At 36.4% G+C, this 17,896-nt stretch overlaps 1 protein-coding gene across 1 annotated transcript in view; it reads left to right on the top strand.

Annotated features, from left to right (window-relative positions):
- COL25A1 (collagen type XXV alpha 1 chain) overlaps positions 1–17,896 on the top strand; it is a gene marked incomplete at both ends in the record, with an annotated part of 301,585 nt that overhangs the window by 179,988 nt on the left and 103,701 nt on the right. The window contains 2 exons of the mRNA XM_082050811.1: positions 3,425–3,451; positions 8,052–8,069. Of these exons, the coding sequence (XP_081906937.1) occupies positions 3,425–3,451; positions 8,052–8,069 (45 nt within the window). The remainder of the gene's footprint in view (positions 1–3,424; positions 3,452–8,051; positions 8,070–17,896) is intronic.

Below are 17,896 nucleotides of genomic sequence, written 5' to 3'. Positions count from 1 at the left end.
GTGGGAATGTGTTATAAAAGACCGTGGTTTTGGTACTTGTCAAAATTACATGCTAATCTGTAGTAGCAGTTATTTAGAGAGCTAATCATAAAGTAGTTTGAACTATATAGCGTGCAGCTCTGGAGACAATCGAGTTTAAGTCAAAAATAGACTATAGTTTGAAGTCTTTCTTTCAAATCAAATTAAAACATCTTTGAGTATCCTGTGAGGCTTCCAGTGCAATCACATAGTGAATTTCAATAAATATTGTCATTTACAGGATTTTTTTCAGTGCATCCTGAAATAGCCTCATGTTCTATTTCAGCTCATCTTTCTCACCCAGCCTGTATCAGTTGTGGAAACTCTGATTTCTTCCATTTTTGAAAGTGTTTTCTCTTTCTTCCCAACACTAAAAATAATTAGTTGAGGAAGGAAGAAAATTACAATGTTTTGTTGTTAAAGATTCAGTATTTTTATAATGAAAGAATATGATTGATTTTCACAGTAATGACCTCCTATCTTCAGAGAGAATTTTTTTTTATCCTGTAGGGTAGTATGTCTCAAGCAAATTTCTCTTTCTTGTGTTCTATAAAGTAAATCCCAGAAGACTTTCCTAGACTTCAGACCAAATATCCTGATACAAATGGAATCATAGGGGAAATTCCTATTATTTTCAGTTGTGAGCAGGTGCATCTCTTCAGCCTACTGGGAATCTAATTCTTCTTTACTGAGACTCTTCAAGATACTGCATATAGTCCTGTAATTCAAGTGCATGAGCTATGTAACATGGATAAAGCAAAAATGTAACAACAGTTAAAATACCTAGCATTGTAAGAGAGCGCAAATAGTATTTTTTTCTATGATAAAGAAACGTTCCCTGAAAACAGTGCTCATATGCAAAATACAAGCACTGCTACAGCCACAAGGGCTGTTAGTTGGTCCCTCTAAGCCAACAGTTTGACCCTGTAATGAATTTTCCTTCTACAAATACTTGTATAATTATTTTCTGTATTCCTTCATCATAAGAATAATTAACTCTTTTGAGCAAAGCTTGCAGCACACAAAACAGTTAAATTTAGCTGCTGGCCCACACATCCCTCTGGGGAACTTTATATACTTACCACAACCTTACTGGTGAGTGTTTTAGCTGGTAATATCTGTAGTTTGCTTTCTAGAAGGAAATGTATTCATAGCCAAGGTTCAGCTCCACCTTTGTTTTTTCACCTGCAACAGACTGTGTGTAAATATTGCTAGGTAAATATCCTGTAGTACAGTGCAAGAAAAATCCAGGAAAGCTAATAATTTGCAGAATTGCCTTGATTTTGAGGGTGTACAGTACCATATTTAGCAATTTGCTAAAGATGAGAAAATTAGTAAGTGTTGTATGTGTGCTGCACATGTGGGATCAAGAGGCATTGAGGAAGCATAATAATAAAAGCTGTCTTGTTAATGCACTGTAAAGTGTTGCTTTCTTTATTGGATACCCAGGAAGAACTGGCTCAGAGATAACATTTGGAAGATATGGTAGGCTATCCCAACAGTCACCAGGTTTCCCAGGACATTAGGGCATAAAAAGGGTAGCGGTCATGCAGATAACCAAGATGCCTGTGACCTGCTTTACACTCTCAGTGTGTCATCTATTCATGATGTGACAGAAAACCACAATAAGAGCTGCAGGGAAGGAGAGATTAGGAGTTTTGTTCCTGTAGGGCTGCCCAGACACAGTAACTTGTTATTGGATCTGACAAGGAGGTTAATGCACAGGCTTCTTGGACAACAATGTACCAAAACCCATGAGTTCCACAATATGTACATCCAACTGATGTCCTCTTTCATACCAGGAATGTCTGGAGTTTTTAGCAGTGTCCATGGTCTAGGCTGGGAGAGGACAGGTAGTGTCCCTTTTTGGTAATGTTCATTACCTTTTGGTAGTTGGTTTAGCTTACTTATTCATATGACTATAGTACCTATACCAGATAGTAGAATACATACTACTAGGTGAAGCTGTCAGCAGAACCACTGATTTAGACTAAACTATTACACTTTGAGTTTTGCTCACAGCTGAACTAGTGGTCTGAAAGGAGGCAAAAGGTAGCAAGGATAAGACGAATCAGCATAAAACCAGCAAATATGTTATGTGCTCTCTTCTCAGGAACACCTGAAAGCTCACAGTTTCAGCCTAACAGAGGAGTTTAATGGCAGAAACAACTCTGTCTGCTCTTATTCCATTCTCAGTGAAAGGTAACTTGACTTCATTTGTCAGAAGACATAATAATTAAACATCTAAACATGCAGTTGATATAGGACCAGCTATTGAGCTACAACACCATACATCCATATTAAATCCTTTCCAGAATTTGCATCCATATAACTGAAATCAGCCTCTGGACTTTGAAGGAAATAGTAACTTGTAAAGTGTCAGCTATAGGAGGAAATCTTTACTATTTCATTGAACTGTGCGAGCTGAAGTTTCTTAATAATCATCATCATTATTGGGCCACCAACATAAGAGGGACATGGACCTGTGAGAGCAAGTCCCGAGGAGGGCCACCAAGATTATCAGAGTACTGGAGTGCTATGAAAATAGGCTGAGAGAGTTGGAGTTGTTCAGCCTGGAGAAGAGAAGGTTCGAAGGAGACCTTATAACAGTCTTCCAGTACTTGGAAGAGGGGCTTTTGCAGGGGCATGTAGTGATAAGACAAGGGGGAATGGCTTTAAACTGAAAGAGGGTAGATTTAGATTAGATATAAGGAAGAAATTCTTCACCATGAGGCTAGTGAGGCAATGGAACAGGCTGCCCCGAGAAGCTGTAGATGCCCCATCCCTTGAGATGTTCCAGACCAGGTTGATGGGGCTTTGAGCAACCTGGTGTAGTGGAAGGTGTCCCTGACCAAGACAAGGGTGTTAGAACTAGATGATCTTTAAGGTCCCCTCCAACCCAAACCATCCTATGATTCTATGATCATTATTATGTTAATTTAAATGCAGATTACTTATGAGATTTCAAGTGTTTGCTCTTTTCATCTTGTAACTGTGTTACAAAAGCATTCAGTAACCAGGCTAGCTATTCTATTTTCTCAGTTATTTAAAGAAAAATACACTAGCCAGATGCATTATTTCATATGTTTGGCTGTGTTGTGCCACTGTGATTTGCCAAGCAGTTCCTTCATTACAAGTTGAACTTGTCTTACATTGAACACCAGCTACTGTCTGGCTACTTCCCACCATACTGTTTTTAATTATTCTGTCTTAGTTCTGCTTCTTTTGTTGTTTCTTTCCTGTGCCTTCAGTCTCAAAATATCTTTAAGGTATTGCATTTAACTGCTGACATAGAGTTATTCATCTTCTAAAACCTGCAGTATTCCCCAAGTCTGTATTTTTTCCTTATCTTCAGTGTTCCTGTGATTTAACTGTTCCATTTTGTTTTGATTTTTGATTACCCCAGGGTCCGATTGGTATGGATGGAAAGCTGGTAGGTGATTTGTTCAAAACCAGTGTAATTAGGTCTTGCACATATTCCCTCTTTGCTTTTTAATTGCTCCTGCTGAAATGTATATTAATCACATATTGGCTTCCTTCAGCATAACTTATTTCAGCCTCAGTAGCGTAGATTATGACAGAGTGTTGAAAAGCCGCTTTAGTCTTTTGTGTCTATCCAAGGCAATGGAGGACAGCCATGCTACTCCCATTTCCTTGTCATTTTCTCTCTGGATTACATTGGAAGACAGATGTTCCTAATCGGGTGCTCAGTTCAGAAAATGCTTCACAAGGGTAGTTTGATGCTGCCTTTCAAACAGCAAGACACTCTTTCTGATGGCATATGCGTGGCTCTTCTTGGTTTTCTTTTTCCATAGGTTCTTCGGTTTTGTATTTTAATTTCTCTACCTGGATTTTGTTGGCTGATTAGAACTGAACAGCCCCATGTCTTTAGGGAGATGTTACTTGAATTAAGTTAGAAATAACATTTAATGTTATACAACACATTCATAAATCTGTATGTATTGTGTATGTATCTGTACCTCCGTATTTTGGGATGTATGAGCCTAGAAGTTTACATTCCCAGCTCTTTAAAAATTAAAATCTTGTGAAAATCTAGTTTCTGCACTTTCTCATGCTATTGTTTTTTGCTCCCTTTTCTCTTTCTCCTTTTCTAGGACAGCTGTTTTCTTTGCTACCCTGAATACATCTTTTCATTTCTATCTGTCCATATGCTACAAGCCCTGTTTCCTCTGTAAGCTCAACTTGCTAACTTGAAGTGTCAGCTCCCATTTTCTTAAGACTTTTTCTTGTGCTCCTCGAGGTTTTTTTCTACTGCTAAGTAACTTTTGTGCAAGATTTGCAGCCTCTATACAATAGGTTTTTTCTTTAGTCTCCTCTTTTAGCAGATTGATAGCTTACCTGTTGACTGTAGATAGACTGTAGATACACAATGTATTTTTTAATTTGTTTGGTTTTTGTTAGTATCTATCATTTATATATCAGCAGCTAATATTAAGTCAAATTGCTAGGAAAGGATTAACTGTCAAGCTTAGAAGACCTTCCATTGTGGTAATTAGAACAGGCTGCCAAGCTCCATCCCTTTCTTTTCTGCAAGACAATATATTAAGCCATTAAATAGAAATATAGAAAGGAAAATGGTTCTGAAGATTTTGGTGAAACCGTGACATATTATGCATCTATACTCACTGTAGTAATGCAGATTTGAAAAAAAATATCAGCTATTGGTAATGGATAATGAAGTACCCAATCAATGATCCAGAGGTTCAAAGTAGCAACCACTAAAATACACCTGATCAGTTATTGGTGTTGGGACTGACCCATAAACACATGCAAAGAACAGCAGTCAGTTGGTTGCTATAATCAATAAATTAATGTTAAAGAAAGTAACGCATTTACATAGAGAGGTGTTTATTAGTATTTTAAAATCAGAGTGATGTTCAGTTTTCAGTTCTGAAAAGTATTTTCACCCTATTGTTTTACCTAAAATTTAGATAAATACTTCCAGCTAAAACATTTAAATCCACAAATAATGTGCATTGGGAACAATTTATACAGCAGTGAGTCAAAGTGACCTCTGCAGTCCTGAAGCTCTTTTGGGAACACAAACATATCAATTACAACTGAGTTATAATATCAGATGTTAGACAGTTTTTTAATGAACACACAAGTAACTCACAGAGCTTTATCCCTGACCCTTCCACAACATAGTGCTCACTGCATCTTCTTGTTAGTGTCACTTATGAGATCATTAGTGAGAAGGGAAACTTATACTGTAACTGCAGTAGCTAGTAGGGCAAGGAGTAGCTAAGAATGTACACAAATATTGAAGGATTGGGAAAAACTGAGAAAAAAAAAAATCACTGATGCGAAGTTCCTTCCATGTTCAGAGAGCCCATAGTCAACGGGATGAAAAAAATCCTGCTATGAGTACTTATGTGTTCAGCATCTGCATTTACAGTTAAATTCAGGATAAATGCAGTATTGACAGCATATATAAATTAAGAGTAATGCAACTGTTACATTCCTCATTGTCTTAGAGTTCTGTGTCATGATGAAAAACAATTGTTCCATAAAAATTTAGTTTCCAGCTTTCCTCTCTCCATATTGCAGACATGATAAAAGAGTAATTATAAATGCACAATAACAAAAAGGCAAATAGGTAATGCTGTTGAGCTTGAGAGTAGAAAACGTTTTAATGGGAGCATGATTTTATGCCTGACATTCAGTTCAGGGTATTGTTTTATATGTGTATTTTCCTTATATCATACATATAGTATGTACTATGTGGACACTTAGTAGCCTATATTTCTAAGTTAAATGAAAGAAAATAATGCCAGTTTTTAAATATTTTTTTTAAATGTATATATATTCTGTTTATTTGCTTTTTACTGATTTAAATCAACATTTTGTTGAAACATTTTGATAATTTCAGGCTTTCATTTAAGTTTATATATATATCTTGGAGACAGTCTTTAAAGATTTGGTCAAAATATATTGCAGCTTTTGATATACTTGTGAGATAAAACATATTGAAAGTTTGAATATAAAAGTATGCATGCATAGGTCTCAGTTTAGTGAACATATAAATGTATGGTACAGGCTGCGCAATACTGCATCACTAAGAAACTCCTGATGATTTTAGGATCAAGTATAGCATATACTAGCATAAAACATGCTGCAATGGGAAGATTGAGCTAAAGGTTTAATGCTGAGGAGTCCCAATCATATTCATTAACCCAGTGTGATGTGTAACTTCATAGAACTGACCAGTTCAGAAAACTGTATTTCATATTAGAAATTGCAAACCTCAACTAGTTAGTGGTTTGGTGGTTGGTGTGTTGTTTTGTTTGGGTTTTTGTTTTGTTTTTTTTTGTTGTTGTTTTGTTTTGGTTTGGTTTTTTGATGTTGTTTTGTGCTTTTTTTGTTGGTGGTGATTTGTTTTCATTTAGTTTTTTGGTTTGGGTTTTGTTTGTTTGTTTCTGAAAACCTCTGTAGTGCAGTGTTGTTCTAAGGAACTTGTACAAAACTGCAGCATCAAGGAATGCTTTATTCTGCCTTCAGTGTAAGGATTAGATAGCCAAAATAATTCTGTATTTCACCATGATTTCTCTGTAACATTATTTATAATATTTCTTATATTAAAAAAATCCTTAAAAACGTGCAAATGAATCCGTTTTTCAGTTTTTAATTTAACACAAAAAAAATCTTGCCAGTTGCTAAAAGCATTTTTATTCAGCTGCTTTTCTTATAGATAGTAGTTCCCAGTAAATGTGGGGGTTTTCCCCATCTTTAAAATTACACAGAATCACAGAATGGTTGAAGCTGGAAGGGACTTGTGGAGGTCATCTGGTCTAACCTCTCTGTTCAAGCAGAACCATCGGGAGTGGTTGCCCAGGACCATGTCCAGATGTTTTTTTAATATCTCCAAGGATGGAGACTCCACAGTCTCCCTGGGTGACCTGTGTCCATGCTTGGTTATCCTCACAGTAAAAAAGTGTTTCCTGGTGTTCAGATGAAAAAGTTTCAACTCTGAGTAGCTGTACCTCCTAGTTAAATGAAGAGCTTTTTAATATTTATAAGAAGTCTCCATGCTCAGTTTCTTTCAATTCAACTGAAATATTACTAAAATGTCATAAAACACTGGAACTAAGTTAGCCCTAGGATTTTAAGAAATTCTCTCTTTATAGGGAGACACATATAAATATTTGTCTCTGTCTTACAGTGTGAGATGATTGTCTGGGTGGTTGTAGTTTATAATCACAGCTACTATACCATTTTGTAATATAATTTGTAACGAGTGGGCTACAATAATTGTTTACTTTCACTGGCTTTCCTGGGCTAGGGACCTTAGTGACAGGCAGTCTGCTCTGTAAGGCCTTACAGGAACAGGAGACACATACATTTCCTCAGTCTATAGTGGGTTCCCTCCCCATTTGGCCAGGGGTGGTCCAAAGGTGATGTTAATAAATAAGAGAGAGGAAGGGGATCAGCTACCTCTTGGGCTGACTGACAGGGGTTCATTTTCTGCCAATTTGCTGGTTTAAATATTGGTTTATGCTTGCTTAAAACTGTGGTGCTTGTAGCAATGGCAAAAAGACTATTGTTTGCCCAGCAATGTTTTCCTCCAATTTCTAGAATTTGTTTGTTCGGTAGGCAGTAATAAGCATCTCCTTGGAACATGAGGATGAGCCATAATAGAGAAAAAGCACCCAATACCTACTTTTAAATCAGCTCAGCATCTGTGGATTTTTTGTCATTTAAGAATTGCTCAATTAGGTATTTCTATCATTTCTAAATTGTATTGTTCTAACTATCTAAAGCACGAAGTTTCTCAAATGCAGTTTCGGTGATGTGTCATTGTAATTTATCTCTGGAACCTGTTAAAAGCTCAAGCAAGTAAGTTTATCAGTTTGGATTAAAACATTAAAATTCAATATAAAAATCCGACTTCAATGTAGTTACTGGATTTTTTGTTATATCCTTATTAGAGAGTACTGTAACTATTTGCTGTTATTTAAGGAGTTAATCTTCGTCATAACTTTCCATAACCATGTCTTTTTCTTGTTTTTCAGGGTCAGCCTGGTCCTCAAGTAAGTGCCATCTTCTTTTCGAACATACATTAAGGCTAAATATAGGGCCCACCAAACTCAGGTTATCTCTAAAGTATTTTGATTTTATTTTTTTTTTTTAAATCCTACTGTAATAAGCTGGTAACTGTTGCATAACTCAGTGAGGCAAATGTTTTCCAAGAGAGAAAGAACCCCCCCATATGGTTGTCTGAGTCCCCTCAGCTGTTTGACCAGATGGTGGGGTTAACAACATAATACTGAATAAAGCAAATCTCCTAACTATGGCTTGAATCTTTGCCACCTAACTTTAAAGCAAGATAAAATAACTTAGCAAATGTAATACTTCAACTGCTTATTAATCATACGCTAATAGTGTTGCTATAATCCAGGCAGTCCTCAGTTATTTTAAATATTGCACTGCTAGCTATTTTGATTAATTATATATGCACTGCTTTGAATTAGTTCTCATTTGTTTGAGAATAGTATAATTTTGTTTTGTGAGCTGTAATTGAAGATGTGGAAATCTGGTGTTCTAACTTAAGTTCTAAGGTAGAAATAGGCCAGCAGAAAGGAAACGTTAGGTATAGGAAAAGTTAAATGTAAATTATTTGAGACAAGGAGCAGTATAGAAATACGGAAGAGAAAGAAAACAGGGGGGAAAAAAAGACAATAACAAATGCAAACTCAGTGAAATCTGTTGAAAAACTCTACCTTTTTTATACTTAAGATGCATCATGGGAACTAAACTCTGGTCTGTGGGACCCTCTTAGCTCAAGTGAGTTGCTTGAACCATTATTTCTGGGAGGACCTTTAATATTTCAGAATCATAATTAAAAAAAAAATCAAAGCTTTACAGCCTTATTAACCGACAAATTTTTTGAAGTTAAGTTTTTTTTTTTTTAAGGAAAACAAGCATTTTCCTCAGTTTTTTTGTTTCTTATCACCTTTGTGTTACAAGCCCTCATCCCACTTGGTTTGAATGCCTGTTATCCTTGCTTTTGACATTTTCTGACACCTTCCCTTGCAAACTGCCAGGATCTGTTTAACAGTATAAGTAGTCTGTATAATATTGGAAACTACCAGCACTCAAACCCACAGTACCTGTGTTTCACAGTAGGCTCTTGATATGTGGCCTACACAGAGAGATATCTGCATCCTCTGTGCTGCTGGTGGTCGATGAAGAGAGAAATTGTAATTCTGTTTGGCACTCTTGCTCTGAACAAGCTCTATTGAGGACCTGAGGGTGTTACTATGGGCTGTCTTGTAGTTGATGCTGACTTATGCTGCCACCTGTGTCTTTTCCCTCTGGGTTGGGATGTCCACATTTCAGTTGCTTTGAGAGTGTCTCTGGCTTCATGCTTCTTAAACAGCTTTTCAGTCTTTGGAGCTCATGCGTCCACACAAAATGCCCTAAGGTAGCTCTAGGCAAAAAACCACAGTGGATATGACAGCATTCAGTGCTGTTTAAAGGGCTGAAAGGCAGAGAAATCTTGTCACTATTGTAAGAGAATTGGGGTGCAAACCATAGGAAAAACCCTCTAAAAATCCTCCTCAAAACTGTATTAACTTCTCTGCGCCCTGAATACAGAAAACAGATATGAGGTACTAGGACCCACAAGACTTAGGATGAAGATTCTTACATCCTAATTTCAATAGTTCTTCACAGTGGAAATGCCATTGTTCTGAGCAACTCTTACCATTATTCTTAATGTCTTTTCCTCCTTTTCAGCTTGAGATGCTCTTATTTTGGCAGGAGGATATATATGTGCTCAGGAATAACTCTTGCAAAGGCATTGGTGAGGAAGTCATAATGGCATGAGACAGTCAGAGAAGGATTCAGCTCTAGATCAAGATTTCCTAAACCTATAAGCTTGTGTGTAGGGGTTAATATGTGAGGTGTCTAAGCACTCCTGGTAGTAAGCTAGGGTTGAGCCAATCCTCAGTGCACCTAGAGACCTCTTCAGCTCATTGTAAACTTCTTGTGCTCAATACATTGCCTGCATACAGGTGCTCATTGCTGCGTGAGATGATCCAGAGTCTCCAGCCTAGACTCTGGCTGTTGTATGTCCAAGAGTTGGCGTCTGTGTTGGACCGTTGTTGTATCTGCCAGTCATGGGCAGCTGTCTTGGATACCCTGAGAACCTCTCATATGACACTAGTTGCACACATTCCTGCCTTTCAATTACAGATTCTGATTATAGGCATCAAATAACCATTTGGTTGAATTGCTCTCTAGCCTATGTTGGTATCTACAGGTTTTAAGCAACTACATGTAGGCTGTAAATTTTGATGTCTTTCCTCTTAAACTGAAACCCAGATCCAAATAACTCCACGAGACATTTAAAAAACATTGAAAGCTGTGGCTGAAAATCTCAAGACTCTTAAAAATTATTTTTAAAGTATCAATCGAAAACAGAATATATTCACCTACAGAAAAAATAAGTCAACACCCCTCAGTTTCTCGTCAAAACACTGTTTGGGGAAATTTCATCCATCCAATAGTGGTATCTATTGTATCTCTGAAAGGTAGAGGCCATGACCACTAGCTAAATGATTTCCAGCTTAACCTTTAAAAAATTAAAGTACCTTCTCATGATTTTGGTTTTCTATTAAAATGAAAGCTGCTTCAAATACCATGTGAACCGAGCTTCTTTGTAGAAGAGCAAGTAATAAGATTTGTAATATTTTTGCTGAAACTTAAATTCTGGCTTTTGAGTGACCCCAAAGAATACCTGCTTTTTCTTGTTTAGAATGTAAATATATATTTAGATTAGCTTGTCCCAGAAAGATTTATTTTCCCAATAAATCTATACAACTGAATTCTGGCCATACTTCTATTTAATATAATGGAAGTATTCATGTTTGTCAAAGGGCAGACTTTAGCTTCTAGTCTAAAGTTAATTCTATAAGGAATGTACTATCTCGGTAAAGAGGGAAGGCTTGTTATTTTTAACTTTTTTGTTGTTTAGAAGTAAAGTTCATATAAATATTAGAAAATAGGGTATTTAGTATTACGGTGAAGGAAGACAAAACAATCCTTTACAAAGTCCTACTGAAGGAAAATTATTAACAGCTATAGATGTGGGGCAGGGTGGTGTTTGGTGTGACTTTGTCTCAGCCAGCCAACTGTTCTCTTCCTCGTGGCAATATCCTCTCCCTGACCTGTCCCTGGTGCAACATGCTTTCTCTCATGTCAGCATATATGATCACTCTGTGTGGGACTCTGAGATATAGCAGCCCCACAGATGCTTCTCCCTTCTCTTTGGCAGCCATTCAAATCTGCATTAGAAATGGACAAAATAGGAGTGATTGATACTCATTTTCATGAGATTCTTGTTTTCCTGCATGTGAAATGTCTGTGGAGGTGATGTTATTTCAGTCTGAAATTTTCCAGCGTTGTGTGCCTGATAACGGGTTACCATAGCAATTCTGGTGACAAATGTATGCATGTGTCTCTTTCACTGTCAAACTTCAGGGTATGTGACCGGAGTATTTTTAATTTCTGATGGCAGAGATTCTGATTCATGGTTAGACAGGCTATTACTGGCTTGTGCTGTTGACAGAACTGGTGGGAACCATTTTAACTTTCTGTTTTCTGGTTTTTGTCAAGGCCTGAGAAAAATAGCCAGCAGGACAAAGGTGATAGTTTTGAGCTGTTTTGGATGGCAGCACCGTATGTAAGAAATTTGTTTATAACTTCCTAGAGATTACTTACACAGAAATCAGAATATGAGTTAGAAGTTGGTGTACATTCATGGAGGGATCTACTCTATTGCTGTGATCTTTCATTTATAGGGTACCAAATACAATTTTGCACCTAAAGAATTGGGTTCAGATTTTTGTTTCTTCTGAAGTGTCTTCACTAGCATGTAAACAGTGCAAAGAGCTACTGCATTGCCTGTGTCCTCCCCCAAGTATCACTGATGTCAGTGGGTGTTGAATAGAGCAAAACAGAACCTCAACATCATGTCAAGGCAGGGTACTCTAAGTTAAGGAGAAAATGTATTTTCAAGGGGGAACAAATGGTTTGTTAGGCTCTGGTAAAGACTGAAAAGTACTGAAAGAGAATAAATCGCAGGTTTGTCTTTTGAAACAATTCTTCCTAGTTGAGTTTAAGACATTTGTGGGTTTTGAGTTTTCATACACATGCCACACATATTTTCCCAACCACTGTCTTCAAGTTCAAACTAACTAGATATACTTATGTAAATGAAAATAAGATTAGGCTTAGACTGAGATCTTGGGTCCATATACAGCATTAGAAATAGATTGATGTAGTATCTTTTAAAAAACAATTAGTCTCATCTAATGGCCAGGTAGGCATACAAAGACAGAAAAACACAGTATGTAAAAGCTTGTTTCTTACTTGCATCTGTACAAATAGCAAGGCCAAATACTTGATCCCATTGCTACTAACAATTTACTGTCAATTTTGAGATCAGAAATTAGTCTTAACTGAGGGCATCACACAAATAAACAAGTTTGTGCTAAGCTTCATATGTATTTAGTGGGCAGAGATTTACTTTCCCTCCTTTCTAAAGCTGTAATAGAATTCCTGAACGCTGTTGAAATTGTGTGATCTCTTTAGGAAACAGCCCATATTGATTTGTGAACATGAAGAAACAAATGCCATCATCATGGCTTTTCATTTTATGTTAGTTGCCAAATTGAACCACATCAGAAAATATAGGAGGAAAAATCATGCTCAAAACTTCTTGTTTACTGTCTGATGTATACATAAGTGTTTATGACACAAAAGATATGAGAAATGTATCTTCCCAGAAAGAGTTAATGTATTTAATTGTTTTAAAGTATGTTGCTTCCTCAGTATGTATGTTTGACAACAACAATAAGCAGTTTTAACAAGAATAAGCACTTTTAAAATGGAAAACACTTCAGTTTCCCCTGGTAGACTTATATACATGTGTAAACCAGGACAGCTGTGAATAATAAACACTTTTTTGGCTAAGTAGATGACATTAGTGCAAATAAGAGGATTCTTTGCTTTGTGAAGAAGAGAGCACAGAATTTGAGATTAAAGGGACAAATTGTGCGAGACTGTCAATTGTACCAAGACTAAGGAAGCACCACATGTAATTTAAAAAGGCTGAGGGGAGTAAGTCTCAGACATAAGCAAAATTCTTGTCACATCAGATACTGTGCTCTGCTTCCAACATGTTTTTGTTTTTACTTGTTTTTACACCCTTTTGTCAGGGTTTGTGAAGAAGCCTCTGATGGCAGATTAATGACTCATCTACAATAACCTGCTAAGTGAACTTGGTTGGGGATAATCAGACTTGTTAGAGCTTTGTTCAGCTAATGTCAGATGCCCAAAGACCGGACTCTCCAACTGTGTTACTGTGTTCTTTTACCTACTCTGACAGAATGTTTTTGGGTTACAATTTCAGTAACTCTCTCTGGAAATCTTGTACTGACATAGCAGGATGTTCAAATGCTGCACAGCATTTCCTGGAACTGGTAATTTATTTCTGATTTTCTTACCTGATTCAGAAAAACATCAAATTTGAAACTGTTAATTTCACAATTACCAATTCAATTTAGGTTTTGATTTTCTGCAAACACAAAAATATTAATTGTACAGAATTCTGTGGAAAGGGCTTTTCATGTAAAGTCAGCTCTGGATGTCCTTGTAAAATAAGTTCTGTTGTTATGAAGGCAGCTTCCTTTATTAAGTCTGAAGATCTCCCTCAAAGTCAGGATTGACAGGGCTCTGAGCAACCTCATCTGGTTGGATATGTCCCTGCTCATTGCAGGAGGCTGGACTAAATGAGCTTTGAAGGTGTCTTCCAACCCAAACTATTCTATGATTCTATAAAATAGGTTGGAAGATGGATTCTTGGAACAGTTTAAGTTGTTTGGCCCAAAACTTTTAGAAGTTGACCACCTCATTTGATAGTTCCCATGGTGACCATTTATGGCACTGATACCCTGAAAAATCAATTCCCAGAATAAAAAATTAGAATAATAAAAATGAAAACAAACAAACAAAACAACTCATTCATAAAACTCCAAAAGAAAACATGAAGGACAGCTTTCTATTTGTAGGGTGTTACCAACTTTTCTTTATGGTGGCATCATTAATTTCTGAAAAGAATTGGGTTTGTTTTAATAAAATAAAAATGAAGGTCTGATTCACTCGTTACATATGCTGGCATAAACGTTATGGGGAATCCCACATTAGCATTCCATGTGTTCACCTAGAAGTTGCAGCTGTCTCCAGGGCATACTAGATCTTCTAACAACAAGTGAAGAACTGTGAAGCAAAAACTACTTGTAAGCCTCAATTTCATATAGCGTTGCTTAGCTTAACAGAGTACATGTGAGTACAAAAAAGCAATTGCAAGCCTAGTACTGTGGTTCCACTATGACATGTACAAAGAATTGTCAAAATATAGTTAAAAACTCTGAAATATTTATTGTATTCCTAAATAATTTCTTTATCAAATGACCTTTGCATTTTCTTCATCCTGTTCTACAGATGGCAGAAATACACTAGTGTGTTCTGTGTTTTATTAGGAATTATGTCAAAGCGAAGTATTGCACAGTGTTCAAGAATATTATAAAGTATTTTACTATCCTGCTGCACATGTTTTTAATTCAATATTAAACTCCTACTGGCTTATTGTTTTTACTGATCCTCATGCTCTATTTCAGCTTTGAATTCCAGTTCAATTTGTTGCAGATCCCAGTAGTTTCACAAGCTTTAACAAAAAATAAAAATTTAATGAAGAGTTTTAAAAATGTGTATTTCATCAAGCTTATGGTGACTTAAAGATAACACTGTGATATCTGAGACTTTAGCTTTTTAAAAGGTTTTCAAAACATAAGAGTTTCCTTGATCATCCATTATCAGTCCAGAGACCTGGTGACTTTTTGTGCTGGAAGCTTGGAAGTCCCACAGATGAGAGCAGACCTGAGAGCTTTGGTTCTCAGGCTGCTAGATGGAAGCTTCAAAATTTGTATTTTCCATTATAAAGTGACACTTTTCTCAATTGAAATTTGACTTTAAACAACCTCAGATGTTAGCAGAAATGTTTCAGACTCTTCATATTGAACTGGTGCTGGCATGAAAAGCTGTGATGATGTGCCATTCTTTCCTGTAAGTATGAGTCAAGCTTGAGGGAGAGAAAGAAGAAAAAGTAGAAAATAGGGCAATTCCTTTCATTGTGGAGTGTTTTGTGTACAGCCATTAATGTTATTAATGAGGATGGCATGGAAGTTTTCATTCTGTTTGTGGGCTTTAATCCAGAATTCTAAGTTTGAAAAATGCTTTGGCTATCCCTGAAATAGCATAGAAGTTCCTAATAATCTTCTTTTGCTGAGATCTGTCAGTAACATTCAAGAGTTGTGAGCTGCTGAGAAACATGTAAAAGAATCACGTATTATCAGAAATACAATCCAGTTATATTGCACCGTATGTCTGTTAGTGATCATTTGCCAAAAAGAATAAATATCCATTTAAGTATACATATACATATGTGTGTAATTTCCCCTGAAGATGTTCTGAATTTTGTAGACCAAACTATTAGTCTTGAGGAGAAAACTGTTTTGTTTTTAATAAACTTTGTTGTCTTAAATTGCTTCCTGTATAAAGAAAGCTGTTGCCAACCCTAAAGGTTACAAAAATATCTTCAGTCATCTCACTTTTATATATGCATATGTACAAAAGTGTGTGTATTTTTGTAGTTGATATAAAAATTCCTTTGCATTTATTCAGTGTTTCAGCTTGAACTTTCAACATAACTCTAGGATGTATGTCATTGTAGCTTTCCCCTGTTTTACCTGAGGAAATTGAGGAAGATAAATGAAAGTCTCAGTTCTTCTACTAGCCTTTGTATTATTTTAACACATACTATTTTATATGCTATTTTAATGTGCTTTTGAATAAATTAATCTGTGATTAAGGGTTGACACATGTCTATCAAGACTAGAGTTTTGAATCAGAGTGTCAAGTCTGCCTCTTAACTAGGACAGTTTGGAATATCTGCAGTAACCTCATACTTACAGGTTGCTTCAGATGGATTTGTGCAGTGTAGCTTTTATCATTACATTTACCAGGCAGCTCTTAGAGGCTTGTTTGGGTACCAATGGACCTTGGTGTGCACAGAAACTGTTTAAAGGACTACAGGATGCACAAGGGGAGGGGAGGATAGGAAAGAAAGAAGGATAAGATTCTCATAGAATTGTATCTTGGTGTTCCACTAAAATATAATTTTCCCAAGCACTAGCATATCCTCAGGTAAAAAGTTACCTAGGTTGTGAAATACTTTCATTCCTGTTAAGCTCTGGAGGTTATACTACAGTCCCAGAAGCCTTTCTATCCCTTGGGCTATATATTACACATCTATGGCTTTATACTAATATTTTACTGCTGTTTTCTTTTAAACACTTGTGATTTAAGCAATCTAACACATCACTTCTTTTACAATAACATTTTATAGTAGTGACTGTAAACAAGACTAAAAGAATATCTAAACCTTTCTTTGGCATTCTGCTATCTCTAATGAGCAAATGTATAGTGTACTGAGTAATGAAGTTTGGAGAAGAACAAAGAGTGTATGTACATACCTTTGAAACACTGAATGAAACTCAAGGAATTGCTACCAAAACGAGTGTGGATTCACTGCAGTAAACAGAAGAATGGAATTGACCTCCCCTATTTAAGCCTGTGTTATAATCTGTTTGCTGAAATTAAGTTTGGTGTTGAAATACAATAAATGTATAACATGTTGGCCGCAAAACCTTATTTGTATGTGGGCTGTCCAGCTTTGCTGATTTACACAAGTTCAGCCTTTATCTCTTTAATGTAAATGTATCTTGATATGATGGCAGGTACGGGCCAAAATTCTTCAAAAAGAGTATTGGCCTTTAGTAGCAGATTTTTAAAATTAATCATAGTGCTTGCAATAACGAATTTTGGATTGTTCTCAATTTCTTCCAGGTAGAGAGAAAAGGAGAAGTGAGGTAATCAATGAAAACCAAATGAAATGGGTATGGGTCACAACAATCAAGTTGGTTTATTTTCCCTTGAATTGACTTACTTTCATTTTACTGGCTTCCTTGCTTTGAAACTATTCCTTATTTCAAGTAGATGAACAAAGGGTTTTTCAAGTATTTCAATTGTTTGCTTCTGTGTGGTCATGACTTTTTTGTAGATTTGTAACTTATGCAGCATCTGTTAATGAAGCACATAAATCTTCTCTTTGACCCAGTTGCTGGTCGAAGGAGGATACGCCTGGTGGATATTTGCATAATGTTTCTCTATGCAGTAGTAGTGGAGACAGTAAAGTTGAAAGATGTAGAAGGCCAGGGAGCTTGTAAGACATTATTTCAATGACCACAGTTACTTCTCTTGTAGGTAGTGACTGTCAGTGGCAAATCTCTGTTGTTCTGAGATGCACCCCTTTCCTTGCTTTCTTCCTTTGTGTGTTTTCTTCAAAATGCTTGAAGTTCAACCTGTCACGGTCATCAAAAAGGCACTTTTAAGTTGAAAAAGACCAAATTACCAAAGGACACTGTCATTTCAGCTGAATTGTCTATCAGGCCACTAAGCAATCAGGGAAGCACCAGAGGTCTTTGAATTACAGAAGCCTCTGCTCAAGTTTCAGGTAAAAGATGACTGAAATATTAGAATGTGAACTACTGTTTCAAAAAATTACAGGAAGTTGTTGACTCCCAGTGGGGAGCCGTTTTCTTACTAATCTTGTAGGAACAAATAAAAGAGCTGGCCTATAGATAAAAATGTACCAAAGGAAGTATAAAAAAAATATTTAATGGTGTACTTTTTATCTCAAAAATCTGGAAAAAGGATTTCATGAGTTTGATTG

The sequence above is a fragment of the Streptopelia decaocto genome (assembly GCF_964273445.1).
Source record: "Streptopelia decaocto genome assembly, chromosome: 4".
In the NCBI taxonomy this organism is placed as follows: domain Eukaryota; kingdom Metazoa; phylum Chordata; class Aves; order Columbiformes; family Columbidae; genus Streptopelia; species Streptopelia decaocto.
The sequence above is the reverse complement of the archived record's forward strand: the minus strand, read 5'-3'. Positions and strand labels throughout refer to the sequence as shown.